The sequence below is a fragment of the Anoplophora glabripennis genome, unplaced genomic scaffold, assembly GCF_000390285.2.
Source record: "Anoplophora glabripennis isolate ALB-LARVAE unplaced genomic scaffold, Agla_2.0 scaffold46, whole genome shotgun sequence".
Taxonomy (NCBI): Eukaryota; Metazoa; Arthropoda; class Insecta; order Coleoptera; family Cerambycidae; genus Anoplophora; species Anoplophora glabripennis.
In genome coordinates, this window is record NW_019416736.1 from 1,585,527 (window position 1) to 1,601,356 (window position 15,830).

The window sequence follows — 15,830 nt, forward strand, 5'->3', positions numbered from 1 at the left end:
AAAATTGCATATTTAAAAAACAAAATATATACATATTCTGACCGATTTAATAATAAACTAATTTATAAAATAGAGAAAGAATAAATATAACCGTATATTTTCTCATAACACAACTAATGAATAAACCGCGAATTTTAGGAACACTGGACGCTACAAGGAACCTAGCGGACTTCGAACTGCCAAAGTCACTAAATCATGGCGAACTGGAACTGGTAGAAAGAATTACAACTTCCGTCTTACTCAGCGAAGAAGTGGCCAAAGCTTTATATCCCCTTACCTCCTACGAAGAAATAGAAGAAAAGGGAAGCGGAACTTACTACACAATGAACGAGGTGCTTGAAGAACCGTCAGAAGCGAGGATTCTTTTAGCCAGTAATGGCTTGCTGATTCCTCTCTGGAATATCCCTGATTCCGACCGCCTTCACGGAAGGTTCTGGCCGTATGGGAGAGGAGTTTTTGTTAATAATAGCGCGAATTTAGCGGTTTGGATTAACGTTTTGGATCACATAAGGATAGTAACTTGTACTTCTCATATGCATCCTGGAAACATAGGCCAAGTATACTCTAGAATAGCAAGACTGATGCTAGTTTTGGACAAACATTTAAACTTTCGTTTCGATAAGAAATTGGGGTACCTCACGGCTAGACCATCCGCCCTTGGTAGTACCCTACAATTTAGCCTGACTCTAAGATTTCCCTATCTGATCAAAGAACCTGATAATTTGAGACATTTATGTGCTGTGAGAGGTCTAACATATAACAGAAGTACAAGTACAACGGACATAGTCAGAATCGGCAATCAACAATGCTTGGGCATAACAGAGCTGCAATGCTTTGAAGACTTTTGCACTGCTGTAGCTAATATGTTGCAACTAGAAAAAGATTTAGCTATGTCAAACTCACTACACATCGCTGCCATGTTTCTAAACATGTTCAGAAAGAAGAAGATGGAAGGTGATATACACTAGACTACTTTTCATAACAATATAATTTTAGTATATAGTAAGTATTTGTTGGTATAGTCACAATAGAAGTGTGTAGTACAAAATAAATGTAAGCCGTTATGTATATAGTGCCAAATTTCACACTGTTTTTACCTTTTTGTATATATCGGCGCTTTAAGGATGGACTTATATAGGTCAGTAATAAAACCATTGATTATAAAACAGCAATCACTTCTTGTACTGTCTAACATTTCCAACAAACTGTTCCTTGTTCGTGTGGTATTGTACCTGAGGAGTCTACACCAAAATGCACCTACAAAATGAGTGTTCTAGGAAAAGTGTGTTCTCTTGTAACTGTTCTTTTGACTACTGTATGTCCGCTTCAATGTCTATCAGAACGAAAGTTGTCACAGCAGTACTACCTTCACTTTTTCCGAAAATCTTCACAAGGATCTCTACCTCTTGTTCGTAAACTGTCTCTTTGGTTTCAGATAATGTTAACAATATGGACAATGGACAGGTTGACATGCCTTTTTTTGCCACTGAAGAGGGTCGTTACTTAGCATCTTGTAAGCACCAAAATTTCAGTATCTAATGTTATAAAATAACAAAAAAAATTTGCGGGAACTATTTTAATGCCAATTCATTGATTATATTTAGCTCTAGGTGACCCTTTGATAAAGGGACTAACTGAGGTTGCTAACAAACGTCCTGAAGACCCCATAGCCTACTTGGCACAGTATCTCTACAATTTTGCTAACACCAGAAACAGTGTAAAATCAAGAGGGAGGACTCAGGTAGGCTGCATTTATAATATCGCTAATAAAAACTCTTCATCGTATTGTTGTTAGATAAAAATAGATTGATACACATCAATTGAAAATTCCAGTTTAAAGTTGGTTCAAAAACTTTAGATCAAATGCTTTTATCTGATTGTTTAACTTACTCTTTTTGTCTATTTTGGAATCGGATAATTTTTGTTTTGTTACTATTACGATATAGCTTTTACCACATAGACATTTTATATAATATAATTTTACACTGAAGTTTTAACGTTTCATTGGATTTTTTTATGTAAGGGATGATATGTGGTATGCGTCCGATACAAGCCGAATATTGATTGATATGAGTTTTTCTAGCTCATTAGCGTATATCAAAAATAAACGGAGCTAATTGAACTTTGAGATAATCCCAGTATAATTTGATTTAATCCTACTGTCAATATTGTTGTTTGAACATAGAAGACCAACAAATTGTTTCCGATTTTTACAAAGATATAACCTTTCACACAGCTTTAGAAGGTTTTTCAAAATTTATAATTTTTTTTGTGTTGGTATTTTGTTATCCATCCTTCATATGATTTTTATGGCATTTATTTTATATTTGATCATTTATACGAGTTTATTTCAGGAAAATCAGCAGATTGTGACGGGTTCTCCAGCACCCGTCAACGACAACAATGCCATACCCGCTAGCATTGACGTCGTTACTGTGGAACCCGACGATAGTAATTCTGATGAAGAGTCTGCGTTCAATAACACCAGCAGGGTAAACTTTTTTTAATAAATCGCAGTAAAAATGTCATTATTACACCACGCCTCTTTTCAGGATGAACACGGACAGAGCATGCTACACTTTGCAGCAGCCCGAGCTCATGGACGTAATGCGCTCTTTCAGCTACTTTTAGAAACTGAAATAAATGTAGCCTTTAGAGACGAGCTGTACAGAACTGCCAGGGACATCACCATCCAGGCTAATATTCCTGAAAACACTGAAGAAATTGACAGATACGTTCTGCACATAGCCACAAAAGGTGAAAATTATTCTACTAGAAATAAGCTGCAAAGAAATAAATTCAAATTCAGACCACTCGAATAGAATTACTAAAGACGTTTTCATTTTTAGGTGACACCGACAAGCTGGTGGAACTATTATTGGATGGATATGACCACATCACCGACATTGTAGATGACGAAGAGGTACCCATAATAGAAGCCGTTTCTAAAGCTAACCAATCAGATACTGTCTCTTTCCTGCAGTCTATACTAGCTTTTGAGGTAAGACAAAAAATGTGATGAGTTTTATCAGCTTCATTTCCATCTTTCTTATAGGAAAAACGTGAACGAGTCCATCATGCCATTAGACAAGGTTCTATAAACGACGTTACAGCGTTGCTGGCAGATGAAAATGACACTGGAAGCGGAAAACTCTTGGCAATAGGGAAGAATAACTACGGAAGGTGTACTTTACATATCGCTGTGCTTTGCCAGCAAGAGGAAATAGTTGACTATTTAGCAAATACTTTCCCTGAAACTCTAAAACTTGGAGACAACGTAAGTTAAGAAAATCGTGGTTTAATTTTATGAATTTATTTCAATATGACAAATATAACATGAATACACACATTGAGAAATATTTATAAATGCAAAAAGGGTCAGCCTTAGTAAAAATTACTTTTACTGGTTGTGAAATATGTTTGTCTATTACAATATGACAGTGTACTGCAGTACTTCTACTTCTTATACAGTACCATCTGCAATTATTGGCACAATATTCTTAAGGGATAAAAGTTGTCATTGTTAAAGTTCTGCATCAAAATAATATCTAATATGTTCGTACTTGCTAGTCTAGAACCAAATTACAAACAAACACATAACAAAAATGTTATTACTGGTTCAGTAGACTAACCTACCTCTCAATGTTGCCGGGCTCTAAAAAATCACTTATATTTTGCAGTTAGAAAGGACAGCACTACACTATTCCATGGGTATAGAGAAGATGGAGATCATCAGCAGGGTACTTATTAAAGCGGGCGCTCGAAGGGTAACCAAGGACCTTAAGGGCAGACAGCCCACTTATTACTTTTTAAACAAATCGGAAATACTGAGACTTCAAGAAGAGGAGGAGACATTTTAAGAGAAAGGCTGAGTATTCTAAGGATCAAATATAATGTAGTTAATTGTTAGTCATTGTCCAGGATGGGAAGAAGGTATTGGTTTTTTGGGGAGTGTTAAGTATAGATAGATATCCGTCTGTTACACTTATATTTTTGTATATGTAAGTATTTATTGTGTCACTTACTTTTCTGACCATTTTGCTACATCTAAAATAAATGTGTTTCTGAGGCAAGTTTAATTTATGTTTTCTATTTTTAAAATTAGATTTAAATTTACATCAAACATACTTAATTTGACGGTATTAATGCTAATAGCAACTACTTGAAATGTTTTGCACAAATATCACAGCAGTCTATGACTATAATCTACTAGTGTGAAGCTATTAAAATCTAAAAATTGGACAAATTTAATTTAATATGTGACAAAGTGCTTTAAAAAGTGAAAAAAAATATTGCCACTCAGAAATGTTGGGCTTGGGGATATAATTACAACACAAAGAAGAGCTTACTAAAAGCTTTTAAAATTAATAGAAAAAACTAAAATATATTGACGTTTTTTCATACTCTACAGCATTTTGAAAATTAAATGAGTCAGTATTTTTATAGACTATTTATGATTAGATATATTATTGAATTTAAAGTACTTCAAATTAAAATATATTTGTAAAAAAAGGGTGAATTTCATTGTAATAGATTATTTTTTGCTAAATTATTATCCTCAGCTTATAGACTACAAGCCCATCAGAAATTTTCAAAGGGTCGTTTGACCCAGCATGAATTACTTATAAATCAATACTACCACATATAACAATAACTTTAGAAAGTATGCCGTCAATGCTTGTTGGTACAGGTGATCACACAGGTAAGCTAAACCTGTGGATTTCGGTAAAACATTTTTGTACGGCATTTCTAAAGTATATAGGTTATACAAAAAAAATGGACCTCGACCTAATGCCGTACAAAAATAGCAATACCGGATGCCAGGAAAATTTTTAATTTTCCAAAAATTTTGGCACGGGTTTTGGTGATTTATTACAGTGTGGCATTTATTTGAATTCGGATCGATACACAGATAATTTTTTTTTTATACTTGTTGATACAGCGGTTAGAAATACAACCCTCTATTTGAAAGAAAAATGGGGGGTGATTTGAACCAACATCAAATTCGCTAACTTTAATTCTATTTTATAAAATAATGACATATTTGGCTATGCCGTACATTTTTCATGAAACGTGCTTACTATAGGAAAATTAATATTCCTCTGAAAAGTAGGATCACACGGTGAAACATTTTTGTATGGCATTAATATATTTTGTTAATACTGACAACAATAATTAACAAAAACAAAATGCGGTACAAAAAAAATAGTTCTAAATGGCTTGAAATATATTTTTGCAAATAAGTATTACTTGCAAGAATTGATTTTATTTTTACTACTATTTTCTCCTTAATACAAATTATTTACTACTGTACGGCCTTTCTATAAGACACAATATCATATAGAAATATTTTTCAGTAATGCCGTACATATTTGTCGATATAGGAGTTAGAAACGCCGGAATCTTTAAGTAATATGTCGTTAAAAAACCATAGGACGATATAAAAATTATTAATTTTATAAATTTGAAAATCTTATATATCACAAGTACATAAGTAAAATTTTTTCAAAATCCTAAAATTATTGAAAAATCAATAAAAAAATCTGCATTCGAATATTTTTTAAAAAATTTGGAATTATTTTTATTTTAAAATTAAAATTACAGCTTCGAGATTCTAGCTGGCCATCGAAACATCTTTCTCCATCTCTTTTTTCGTTTCGGCATGTAAATTTTTATGTGGTTTTATTCATGTTTATAACTGACAATCTTAAAGTTGTTTTTGCAACAAATACACTTTATTATTTTTGCTAATTTTAAACATATATTGTATGCTAATAGCTTCATCACAATAAATTGTTCAAACAATTGTAACAGAAGTTGTAAATATGCAAAACATATATTATATCACTGTTTTAAATATATTTATATAGGAATTCTCATCAATATTGAATTAAAATTAATTGTTTATTATTATATTCATTTAAAAATAATACTTTCTTGCATGTCATTAAATTTCTTAACATATTTTCTCGAATCTCTATACACAATTTTCTTTTAACTTAAACTTAATACCATCATAATTTCTACGGTATAAATCTCTTTCTCTTGAAATTAGGATAAAATTCATTTTGGACTTATACAGTTTCGGAGAATTGTTCCCACAAATGTATACGGCATTGCAATTTTCATTCGTTATATTATATTTCTTATGAAAATTTGTAAATACCGTATAGTTATTAATGACTTAAAAATGTAATAAAAATTTAATGAAAAATATTATCAGCTATGTAAAATTCACTAGTTAAAAATGTACGGTATTGTTTTTTTTATTTTCTTAATGAAAAGTCAATTGTAGCCATAATATATTGAATATAACATTTTTAGTTTATAATGAGGAATTTTTAAAATACTGTAAATATTCACAATATATTTATTTGTTTTTTAATTCTAATTGTTAATTTGTACCATTAATTATAACCGGCCATGATTTAGTACGATAATTTTTGGTTATATTTTATTAAAAAACTGGTTGCCGTACAGGAATTAATGATCTTATCGAGAAAAAAAAATAAAACTCAATTCCAAAATACAAGTAATTGTTTATAAACTTTTGCATTAACCATAATTTTTAGATGACATAGTTGCTAAGAATTATTGGGAGAATTAAATAATTAAATAATGTGGAATCGATGCCGTACATTTTTCAGTGACTTGAAACAATGGGGGCTAAAATAGAGGGTTGCACCCTACATTTCTAACCCCTGTATCAGCAGATACGTACCGGCGTCACTAAACGAGTTAACTACGTATCAATCCATAACTTGCAGTATAAATGCTATACTGTAGTCACCAAAAACCAGGACAAAATTTTCAGAAAATCAAAAATTTTTCTTGCTTCTGGTATTGCTATTTTTGTACGGCATTAGGTCTAGGTTCATTTTTTTGTATAACTTATATACTTTAGAAATGCCGTACAAAAATGTTTTGCCGAAAACCACTCCCCTTGGTGGACACCTGTGTACTCACCTGCACCAAGAAGAATTAACGGCATAGTTTCTAAAGTCATTGTTATATGTGGTAGTATTGACTTATAAGTAATTCATCCTGGGTCAAATAACCCCTTGAAAATTTCCGATGGACTTGTAGTCTATTAGTAATTTCGCTACTATTATGAACATATGAATTAATTTTATTTATAATGTATCTACAAATGTGTGCATTTCTTATTTTTTCAAGCAGTTATTTAAATATACACTATAACATTTTTTGAATCAACAAAATGGAGAAGAAATTAATTGTCATTTATCTTATTAGATTTAAATTTGTGCATCTTCGATTCAAAGTGTGTTGTAGTGAAGTATTTCTAAATGAACACTAGCCATATAAAATTTTCTGAAAAACACTTCTATAGTTTTTTATTAATATTTTTTTAGTACATTAGATGTATTAAGTTAAGCAATAAGTTTACTGTTAATTATAAAATTTATTAATAATGAAATAAATCGATTTTTATGTGTGTTAAAGGTGTTTTTCTTTTAACTTTGCTCATTTTCCTGTTCATAATTGAGAAATATTTCAACATTTTAAATATTTTCTCAAAGTCGGCTATACTAACAAGTAGTTACCAACTTTACCTTTTTGAAAATGTCACATTTGTTTTATATTTTTTTGACAGGTCTTGCAAAACAGAAATTATAACAATTTTTTTTTAAATATATACCTATTAATGATCGACAATAAAGGCCCTTATGCAACAAAATTCCCTCAAAACCAGAGCTGGTCCATAGACTATTTCACCACCGATGATTGGAAATCGAAGAGAATCATCAGAAAATTCATCAACTCTGCTATCTACGTTGAAAAACCCATGCTTGGTATGCCACCCTTAAGGAAGAAAAGTCCGATCTTTTTAAATAGTGGTAGTGATGGGGAATATACCTGTCGAACATGTAGTAGTGATGCAAACGAGACAACGAGAATGGTTAGAGGTTCTAGCATTTCGTTGAATTCTTTCACACCTCAACCTGAGGAAATTGTAAACACCAAGAAATATTCCCCGAAATCCTCCGGATCTTGTAGTACAAACTCGAGCAGCGACGCAGAAAGTCAAATCACCGTAAAATCTATCAAACCCGATGTACACTCCATGGGTAGTGAAATAAAACTTTCATTGACCCCTTTATCTACAGACAGGAATAGTCATATTAACGTTAAAGAGAAGCAAGCAGTCATAAAGCAATGGTTGGAGAAAAAGGATGAAGAACGGAAAAAAAGGAAGATGGAAGAAGCAAGAATCAAGGAAGCCAAAGAAAAAGAGAGACAACTACTATTGGAAAAAGAGAGGGAGAACTTCAAAAAGTGGCTAACAGAGAAAAAGCAAGCTGAAGAAAGAAACAGGAAGCTTAAGGAACTGGAGGAAGAGAAGAAAAAATTGAAAGAAGTAGAGAAAGAAAAGAGGAGAGCAGAGAATGAGCTATGTTTCAATAAATGGTTGAGAAGGAAAAAAAAGATGGACTTAGGTATGATATGGAAATACATATCCAATTAATTCTTGACACAAATACAACATTATTATTGATTATAGGATTTTAAAAGAAACTATGACGTTTAAGATATTTTATTACATGAATCGTTCAAATGGTTAGATGCAAAAACCGCGGAGTGCTATTAAATTAGAGGGTGGAAATTGGAGATAGGGGTGAAAATGCAACCCTTTCAGTTTTTTAATTGTAGCTCGAAAAGGAAGCAAAATTTCGCTATAGTTCATAGGAAAAATTATTTAGATAATTGAATTTCCCATCAGACTTATTTAAAATATTTTAAAGGAAAATTTTATGCAAAAAATCGTTAATAAACAATTTGAAAAAAGTAAAAAATTCGATTTTTTAATTTTTTTTTTACTTTTTTGCTTCTAGTTCTTTTTTGAGTAAAGATAGGTACAGGCATTGCTTCATAAAAAAAAGATCGTCGCGTTTACCCTTATACGTTTTAATTTTTTTGCAAAAAAGGAAGGATTAATACAAGGATTGTTTATTCACGACTTGTTCGAAGGGTCATTAAAAATGAAAAAACTGTGGGGTGCTATTAAATTAGACGGTTGAAATTGAAGATAGATGTGAAAATCAACTTTTGCAGTTTTTTAAATATAGCACAAAAATGAAGCAAAATTTCGTTTTAGTTCATAGGAAAAATTTTGTAGAAAATTGAATTTCCCATCGAAATGGCTTATTGAAAAATTTAAAAGAAAAATTTATGCAAAAATTCGTTAATAAACAATTTAAAGAAAAAGCAAAAAAGATTTTTTGATTTTTTTTTCTCTTATTTGGTTCTAATTTAATTTAAAAAAAGTTTGGTTATAACTCAGTCAATATTAGTCCAAAAACTTTTGAAAATGCATCATTTTGAAGGGAATCTCATCTAGTTTTTTTGTACAGCAATTTTCTTTACCTACTTCTAAAAAATTAGTCAAAAAAGTAAAAAAAATCTTATTTTTTACTTTTTTAAATTGTTTATTAACAATTTTTTGCATACAATTTTTCATTTAATTTTTTAAATAAGCCATTTCGATGGGAAATTCAATTCTCTAAATAATTTTTCCTATGAACTATAGCAAAATTTTGCTTCGTTTTCAAGCAGTTAAGAAACTGAAAGGGGTGTATTTTCACCGTTATCTCCAATTTCCACCCTCTAATTTAAAAGCACCCCACGGTTTATTAATTTTTAATGGCCCTTCGAACAAGTCATGTGATGAAAATTCTTGAACGAATCCTTCCTTTTTTGCAAAAAATGAGAATTAAAATGTATAAAGGTAAACGCGACGAAAATCGAATAATTCGCTAAGTTTGAGCGGTCATATATCAGTCAATTCTCATCCAAAAATACTGTACAACCTCTTTCTTTGAAGGAAATTTTCTCTAATTTTTTTTTAAGAAGCAATGCCTATACCTATCTTTTCTCAAAAAGAAACTAGAGGCAAAAAAGTGAAAAAGAATAAAAAAATCGATTTTTTTTTAAATTGTTTATTAACGATTTTTTGCATAAAATTTTCCTTTAAAATTTTTTATATAAGCCATTTCGATGAGAAATTAAATTCTCTAAATAATTTTTCCTATGAACTATTGCGAAATTTTGCTTCGTTTTCGAGCTACAATTACAAACTGAAAGGGGTGCATTTTCACCCCTATCTCTAATTTTCACCTTCTAATTAGTAGCACTCCCTGGTTTTTTCATCTAAACTGTCCCTTTGAACGATTCATGCAATATAATTGCTTGAACATCGTAGTTCCTTTTAACCCTGTTTTTTGGATATAATCACTATCCTATTAATGTAGTAAACGAATGTTTCACGAAACAAAAAAATTGTAAAAGTTACATTTTTATAGAGAGAAAAATTAAAGATAAATTGGCACTAATTCAGTTATATGAACAGAAGCAGAAACGTATTGAAGATAATGAGAAAGCTTTTGAAGAATGGTTGAGAAATTCTAAAAATAAACCAAAGCCTATTCCACTAAATCAAGGATTGCAAAGTAAGAAATTATATATTTTCTAAACGCTTTCAATATACCAAAAAAAAAACAAATAAATAAAAATGTAGGGTACTACTAAATAATTCATGAAATTTTTAAAAGATCGTAGCACTTTAATGTTGAAATAACATATTTGCTGTCTTCTAACATTTCTCTACTGAAACATTTTTTAGGTTTGTGCTCTTCGACATCAGTGACATATATAAATCCTGTACCTTGGAATCCGAATATAGAATTGCCCCAAAAACCAGTATCTCATTAATTATATCAAATACATAATATAACTGCGTTTAAAAAAATAAATACTTCAGACACTAGCAATGTTGGTATCATTAAAAAAAAAAGTAATTTTTTGTAATCAATATATAAAAATATTTTGAAAACATTTGTAATTAGCATATGCACTTCAAGAACGAATATGGTCGCATTTTTTCTATTAATAAATCTCCACCTACTTTATTATTTGACATCCTGCAAACAATTTTCAGAATGATTAAATAGTGAATATACTGAAAAATGCTTGAAAATAAAATATTTTAAGAAACGCTATGTATATACTTTAAAAATTTTCGATCAGGAAAAAGTGGCGACTTATTTTCAACTTAACTCTATTCAGTCAAACTCCAAAATCTTGTGTAAAAAAAAAGGAAGAAAGGAAGGTGTTGTGTCGTGTGACGTCAATGCATTTTCTAGTGTATTATATAACATTCACAGTTGTTAAATAAATGGATGAGAGGATTGTTAAACTATTTATTACGAAAATACTTTATAAAACTTATAAGACAGTCACACGTGCGAGATTCCAATAGAAAATAAAATACTTAAATTTTATGTCATTTATTCATCGACTCTAATCAATACAGGGATTCTGCAGCGTTAGATGTTCTAGGCTTTTTAATTTTATCGAGATTTTTCAGGACGATATCGTGAAGCGCACAGTACCTGTTTCGAATTTCGGACATCACCAGCCAGAGGCTTAGGTATTCCTTTTCGTCGAGTTCTTGCACGGCTTGTCTATAATCGTCTATGTGGGGATATTTCGCCACTTTAGAAATCAATTTTCCTGGAAAAAAAGCATTGACACTGAAACGCTAGAGTCTTCTAATCACTTGCTTACCTCTTGATATAAAATATCGAGATATTTGGTCAAAAAATGCTGCAGCCTCAGATTCTACAGACTGTACTTCGGCTAGAGTATCTTCTTGAATTGACACACCAAAATTATTACCATCTTCAATTTTAGGTATCATAAAAGAAATCCACATCTTCATCTACAAGGAAATATTAGATATCAAACAAAATGGTAATAAACTTGCAAATGTAAAGTAATTCTTACCAAATTGGAATCTTCTACAAGCTTCCGGATGTGTGGTTTTACACTTTCCACCAAATCGACGAGTTGTTTATTCGTTGGAACAGAACCCGAAGGTAAAATCATAACCTTAGTGCCATCTTGAGAAGATATGCTATTATCAAATTTAGTTTTTTTGGCGGGAGGCAAATCGGTGTGACTGTTTAATACAATAGGGTCCGGAACTGGAATATTCAAATCTTGATGCACATCAGAAAATTTTCGGTTTTTAAATTGAGAGGTCTCTAAAATACTGTTTAACTTTACTATAGTTTCAGGAAAACCTTTTAGGACAAGTTGCTCCGCCTTCTGTTTTAGTTCCTCCTTATATTCTTGAACCTGCAACAAAGGTTTGTACACATTTTTAAAGGAAATTGAGATACGAGACTTGGTTCAAATTTAAGTCATTCCTGATTGCAAAAGAATAACTGGTCGAATCACTCATCATACTTAATGATTTGGAAAATACTTTTCATCATTTTAAACAAATAAGACGACACTTCCTGTCACTTTACAGAAAAAACAACATGCTTTAAAGTTTAAAATCGCTAAGGGCAATATACATAATATAATACAAGTATAGGATGTAATAACTTACCTTTGCTGAATCTGCCATATTATTTACACCAACAGAAGTCTACACTAATTTAAAATGGTATAAAAAACCTTTTTTCTTGACAAATTTCGTTATAACTTAACCTAAAATGTTCCCCAATGTCGAACAATGCGATGCAAAGGTCGGAATTTAGGTGCGTATGCTTTAGTATACTAGTTAGGGATGTTCTGTGTAGTATACTTTACTGTCAGAAATATGTTGTAGAATAGTTTCAACTGCTGTTAATTATTGAAGATCGAATTAAAATATAGTCCTAGCACATGTTAAATACATATTCGGGTCTTTTTTTATATATATATTTTTATCAATAATTGGAAGACCTAGCGCTAATTTCACGATAAACTTCACAAGCACATCTAATACGTACAAGGTTATAATTATTATAATAAAAACTGTAATCAATGACTTATTTTCATATTATGAATTTTCCTTTCTTCTTTATTATATAAATTTTCGTAACAGATTGTGAAGGCCTGTGATAATAATTCATTTAAAAATTCAAGTTTTAAAAGGAGGGAGGATACCAACCACCCTGTTTTTTTTTTTTTGAGGCTTTGCTTTAGTTTGAGGCGTATTTTGGGTTGCATGATTGCGGGATACGATATTACCATGTTTTGATTTGAGCAAATTGCTTCATATCAGTCAAGGTCGCAATGTGCTGCAACTATGTTATCAAGATTTAAGTATTTAATTTCCACTGGCAGAACAATCAGAACATTACCTACTGAAAATGGATGTTGCTGGTATGTATTGATAAATTAATAATGAATTAATTTCCTTATTTCTGAATTATCAAGGTATGAGGGTGAATTATAACGAAAGGACCAATTTGTTCCTTGAAGAGAATTTGGAAATAAAAGAACCCTTTTATCTATTTGATAAATGGTTTAAGATTGTTAAGAACGATCCAAGGACTGTTGAAGCAAATGCTATGTGCCTAGCAACTGCTACAAAGTAAGGACTGTGGTAATTTTCAATTAATTTAATTTCAATTATAAAAATGACATATTTCAACATAGCTTATTTGCTAATTTGTTTCTCAATTATTTAGAACTGGATTACCCTCAGCTCGGTTTGTTCTTCTGAAAGGTTACAGCAAAGAAGGCTTTACATTCTTTACACACTACACCAGCAGAAAAGGGAAGGAATTGGTAATATTTTTTTAAATTACTTTCCATCGTGGATAGATTTATGTACTATTTTAGGAGGAAAATCCAAATGCAGCACTTACTTTCTATTGGGAGCATTATAGTAGATCCGTAAGATTTTTTAATTGCATTTAAACAAATTTGTCTCTTCTCTATTTTGAGACATTATGAATTAACAATTATTCTAGGTTAGAATTGAAGGGACTGTAGAAAAATTACCATTTTCCGATGCAGATAACTATTTCAGTAAACGTCCTTATCAAAGCCAGATAGGGGCACTGTGCAGCCGTCAAAGTGAGCCGATAAGTGGCAGGGAAGTTCTGTCATGCAACGAGAGAGAACTTAAGAGTAAATACAAGGAAGAAGTACCTAGACCATCACTATGGTAAAAATCAGATATACAAATATTTCCGAGTTTTTTTTTCTTTTTTTTTCTAGGGGAGGCTATATGGTAAAGCCTCACACGATAGAATTCTGGCAGGGCCAAACCGACAGGATACATGACAGGATAAGATTTCGCAGACCAAAAGAAAACGAACCTGACGGTATTTTAACGCATGAAGCTGAAGAGGGATGGGTATACGAGAGGCTATGTCCATGAGCGTGTTAAGAAGCATTATAGTGAAATTTTATATATTTTATTTAGCTAAAATTATATAAGGGGTATTATGGGTCATTGAATTGTATTTTCAGTATTTCTCTTTTCACACCTTCTGCACACTTCCAGATGCACGAGTATTTAAATATTTTGTTGTTCTCTATGTACTCCTCGAAAAGTGATGTACCACCTCCGACACCAAAATAAAATGATTTTGCTGCTAAAAATCTGTGAATAGTTAAGGAAAAATGTGAAATAATTGCCAATGTTTATGTCTTCCAATAAAAAGAATACATTGTACCGCTTTTCTTCAATAATTTCTCAAATACTGTATGCAATTTGTAATAATTTTCCGTGTTATAAATTGTTTCTGACGTAAAAATGTAATCAAATTTATTGTCTCCCTTTGTACAGCCCTCAAGGAGATTTGAAAAAGATAACCAATCACCAGAATAAAACTTACATTTGGTTATACAGTCTCTTGAGTTTAATAAAACATTAGAAGCCGTAATATACTCTATTACATCTGAATTCTACAACAAAACCAAAAATATTGCTATAAATGGAGCCTTACTTTTCTTACATAGTCCTGGAAGTAACAAGAAGAACCTTTTAATATTGTATAAATTCCTATTACACCAGCTCCACATCCCAGATCTAACACTTTTTTGTTTTCGAAAGTTATTTTATTGTCATACACGTAATTCAAGAGATCATATGTGCATTCCCAAATTTTAAATCCACCTGAAGATTATATTAAGTGAATAATTTCCTTAATATGCAATACATGTATATCACCTTCATAAATAGCGGGCAACAGATCGGAATGATTTTGTTCGGCTTTTAAAACTGAAACTTTATCCGAGTGTTCCATATTTCTCAAAATTTCAAGAACGTTGTTAGAAGAAACGTACTTTATATGCACATCACCTAAGGTTATTATATTAAATTCAGCATTGGCCACAACGTCCTCAAGTATTTTGTTTTCACTAGGTACCAGTTCCATGCAATCATCCCATTTTTTTTCGCATCTATCCTCTGCATCTAGTTCAAATGTTTGTTACAGGTTACAAAAATTCAAAAATAAGGCCAAGTTTCTTTTACCGTCACTAGTGCCCTCACAGGCATCGGAAGAAAAACCAAATTTAAACATATACAAATCAACCTATAAGTACCAAACAAAACTGATGCCGATAATTCTTTATCTAAGTATTTTCGGCAAAAATGCTGTTTGATCAGAATTTATTAAATTTTTAGTTTCAACACATTCGAAGATATTTAATGATAGCGAACATTCAAGGTTATCTTCTTCTTCTTCTTTTTTTGGCCTTCACCCAGAGGGTATTTAGCCAGCTTCTTATGTAATTGTTTTTTATTATTCAAGGGAATGCACCGTGAAGTGCATCTGAGATTGGTTACTCATATTCCCTCGATTGATTCCTATATCTCGAGCGGGAGTGCAAATGGGGTTAGTAAACAACACAACACAGGATAGACTTTTCACGCTCGGGGGCAACAGCCGAGCAACATTCAAGGTTATGTTAGTATAGTAATTAAATTTCTTCTTCTTCTTCTTCTCTTACGCGTATATCGTTGTTTTTGTGTATACATACGAGCAACCAATTATACATCACACAATGATCTTTAC

General features: G+C 31.4%; 5 protein-coding genes across 6 annotated transcripts in view; 3 read left to right on the forward strand and 2 right to left on the reverse strand.

The window, feature by feature from the left end:
* Positions 1 to 4,506, forward strand: part of LOC108904228 — a 53,479-nt gene extending 48,973 nt beyond the window's left edge. Inside the window, exons 15-22 of the mRNA XM_023455352.1 lie at positions 139 to 954; positions 1,436 to 1,513; positions 1,605 to 1,741; positions 2,355 to 2,492; positions 2,553 to 2,757; positions 2,850 to 3,001; positions 3,056 to 3,277; positions 3,681 to 4,506. Coding sequence (XP_023311120.1) covers positions 139 to 954; positions 1,436 to 1,513; positions 1,605 to 1,741; positions 2,355 to 2,492; positions 2,553 to 2,757; positions 2,850 to 3,001; positions 3,056 to 3,277; positions 3,681 to 3,860 — 1,928 coding nt within the window. The 3' untranslated portion in view covers positions 3,861 to 4,506. The remainder of the gene's footprint in view (positions 1 to 138; positions 955 to 1,435; positions 1,514 to 1,604; positions 1,742 to 2,354; positions 2,493 to 2,552; positions 2,758 to 2,849; positions 3,002 to 3,055; positions 3,278 to 3,680) is intronic.
* A 3,160-nt stretch (positions 4,507 to 7,666) lies between these two features.
* LOC111691884 (histone-lysine N-methyltransferase, H3 lysine-79 specific-like) lies at positions 7,667 to 10,731 on the forward strand. The gene is made up of 3 exons (XM_023455353.1): positions 7,667 to 8,459; positions 10,323 to 10,469; positions 10,643 to 10,731. The coding sequence occupies exons 1-3, from the start codon at positions 7,667 to 7,669 to the stop codon at positions 10,729 to 10,731; spliced, it is 1,029 nt and encodes a 342-aa protein (XP_023311121.1).
* Positions 10,732 to 11,290: 559 nt separating this feature from the next.
* On the reverse strand, positions 11,291 to 12,578 carry LOC108904260 (proteasome activator complex subunit 3). Its single transcript, XM_018706739.2, has 4 exons — positions 12,419 to 12,578; positions 11,806 to 12,159; positions 11,587 to 11,740; positions 11,291 to 11,532 (listed from the first exon to the last, which is right to left on the reverse strand). The coding sequence occupies exons 1-4, from the start codon at positions 12,434 to 12,436 to the stop codon at positions 11,324 to 11,326; spliced, it is 735 nt and encodes a 244-aa protein (XP_018562255.1). The 5' UTR covers positions 12,437 to 12,578; the 3' UTR covers positions 11,291 to 11,323.
* Positions 12,579 to 13,037: 459 nt separating this feature from the next.
* LOC108904261 (pyridoxine-5'-phosphate oxidase) lies at positions 13,038 to 14,207 on the forward strand. Its single transcript, XM_018706740.1, has 6 exons — positions 13,038 to 13,179; positions 13,234 to 13,390; positions 13,488 to 13,587; positions 13,642 to 13,695; positions 13,773 to 13,969; positions 14,023 to 14,207. The coding sequence occupies exons 1-6, from the start codon at positions 13,167 to 13,169 to the stop codon at positions 14,183 to 14,185; spliced, it is 684 nt and encodes a 227-aa protein (XP_018562256.1). The 5' UTR covers positions 13,038 to 13,166; the 3' UTR covers positions 14,186 to 14,207.
* Positions 14,208 to 14,235: 28 nt separating this feature from the next.
* On the reverse strand, positions 14,236 to 15,571 carry LOC108904259 (histidine protein methyltransferase 1 homolog). Of its 2 annotated transcripts, none has more exons than XM_018706738.2 (5): positions 15,287 to 15,571; positions 14,981 to 15,220; positions 14,766 to 14,926; positions 14,477 to 14,715; positions 14,236 to 14,410 (listed from the first exon to the last, which is right to left on the reverse strand). In XM_018706738.2, the coding sequence occupies exons 1-5, from the start codon at positions 15,333 to 15,335 to the stop codon at positions 14,251 to 14,253; spliced, it is 849 nt and encodes a 282-aa protein (XP_018562254.1). In that variant the 5' UTR covers positions 15,336 to 15,571; the 3' UTR covers positions 14,236 to 14,250. The 2 variants fall into 2 exon arrangements, with proteins under 2 accessions (XP_018562254.1, XP_018562253.1); XM_018706737.2 differs by having other exon boundaries at positions 14,981 to 15,226.
* Positions 15,572 to 15,830: the final 259 nt, after the last annotated feature.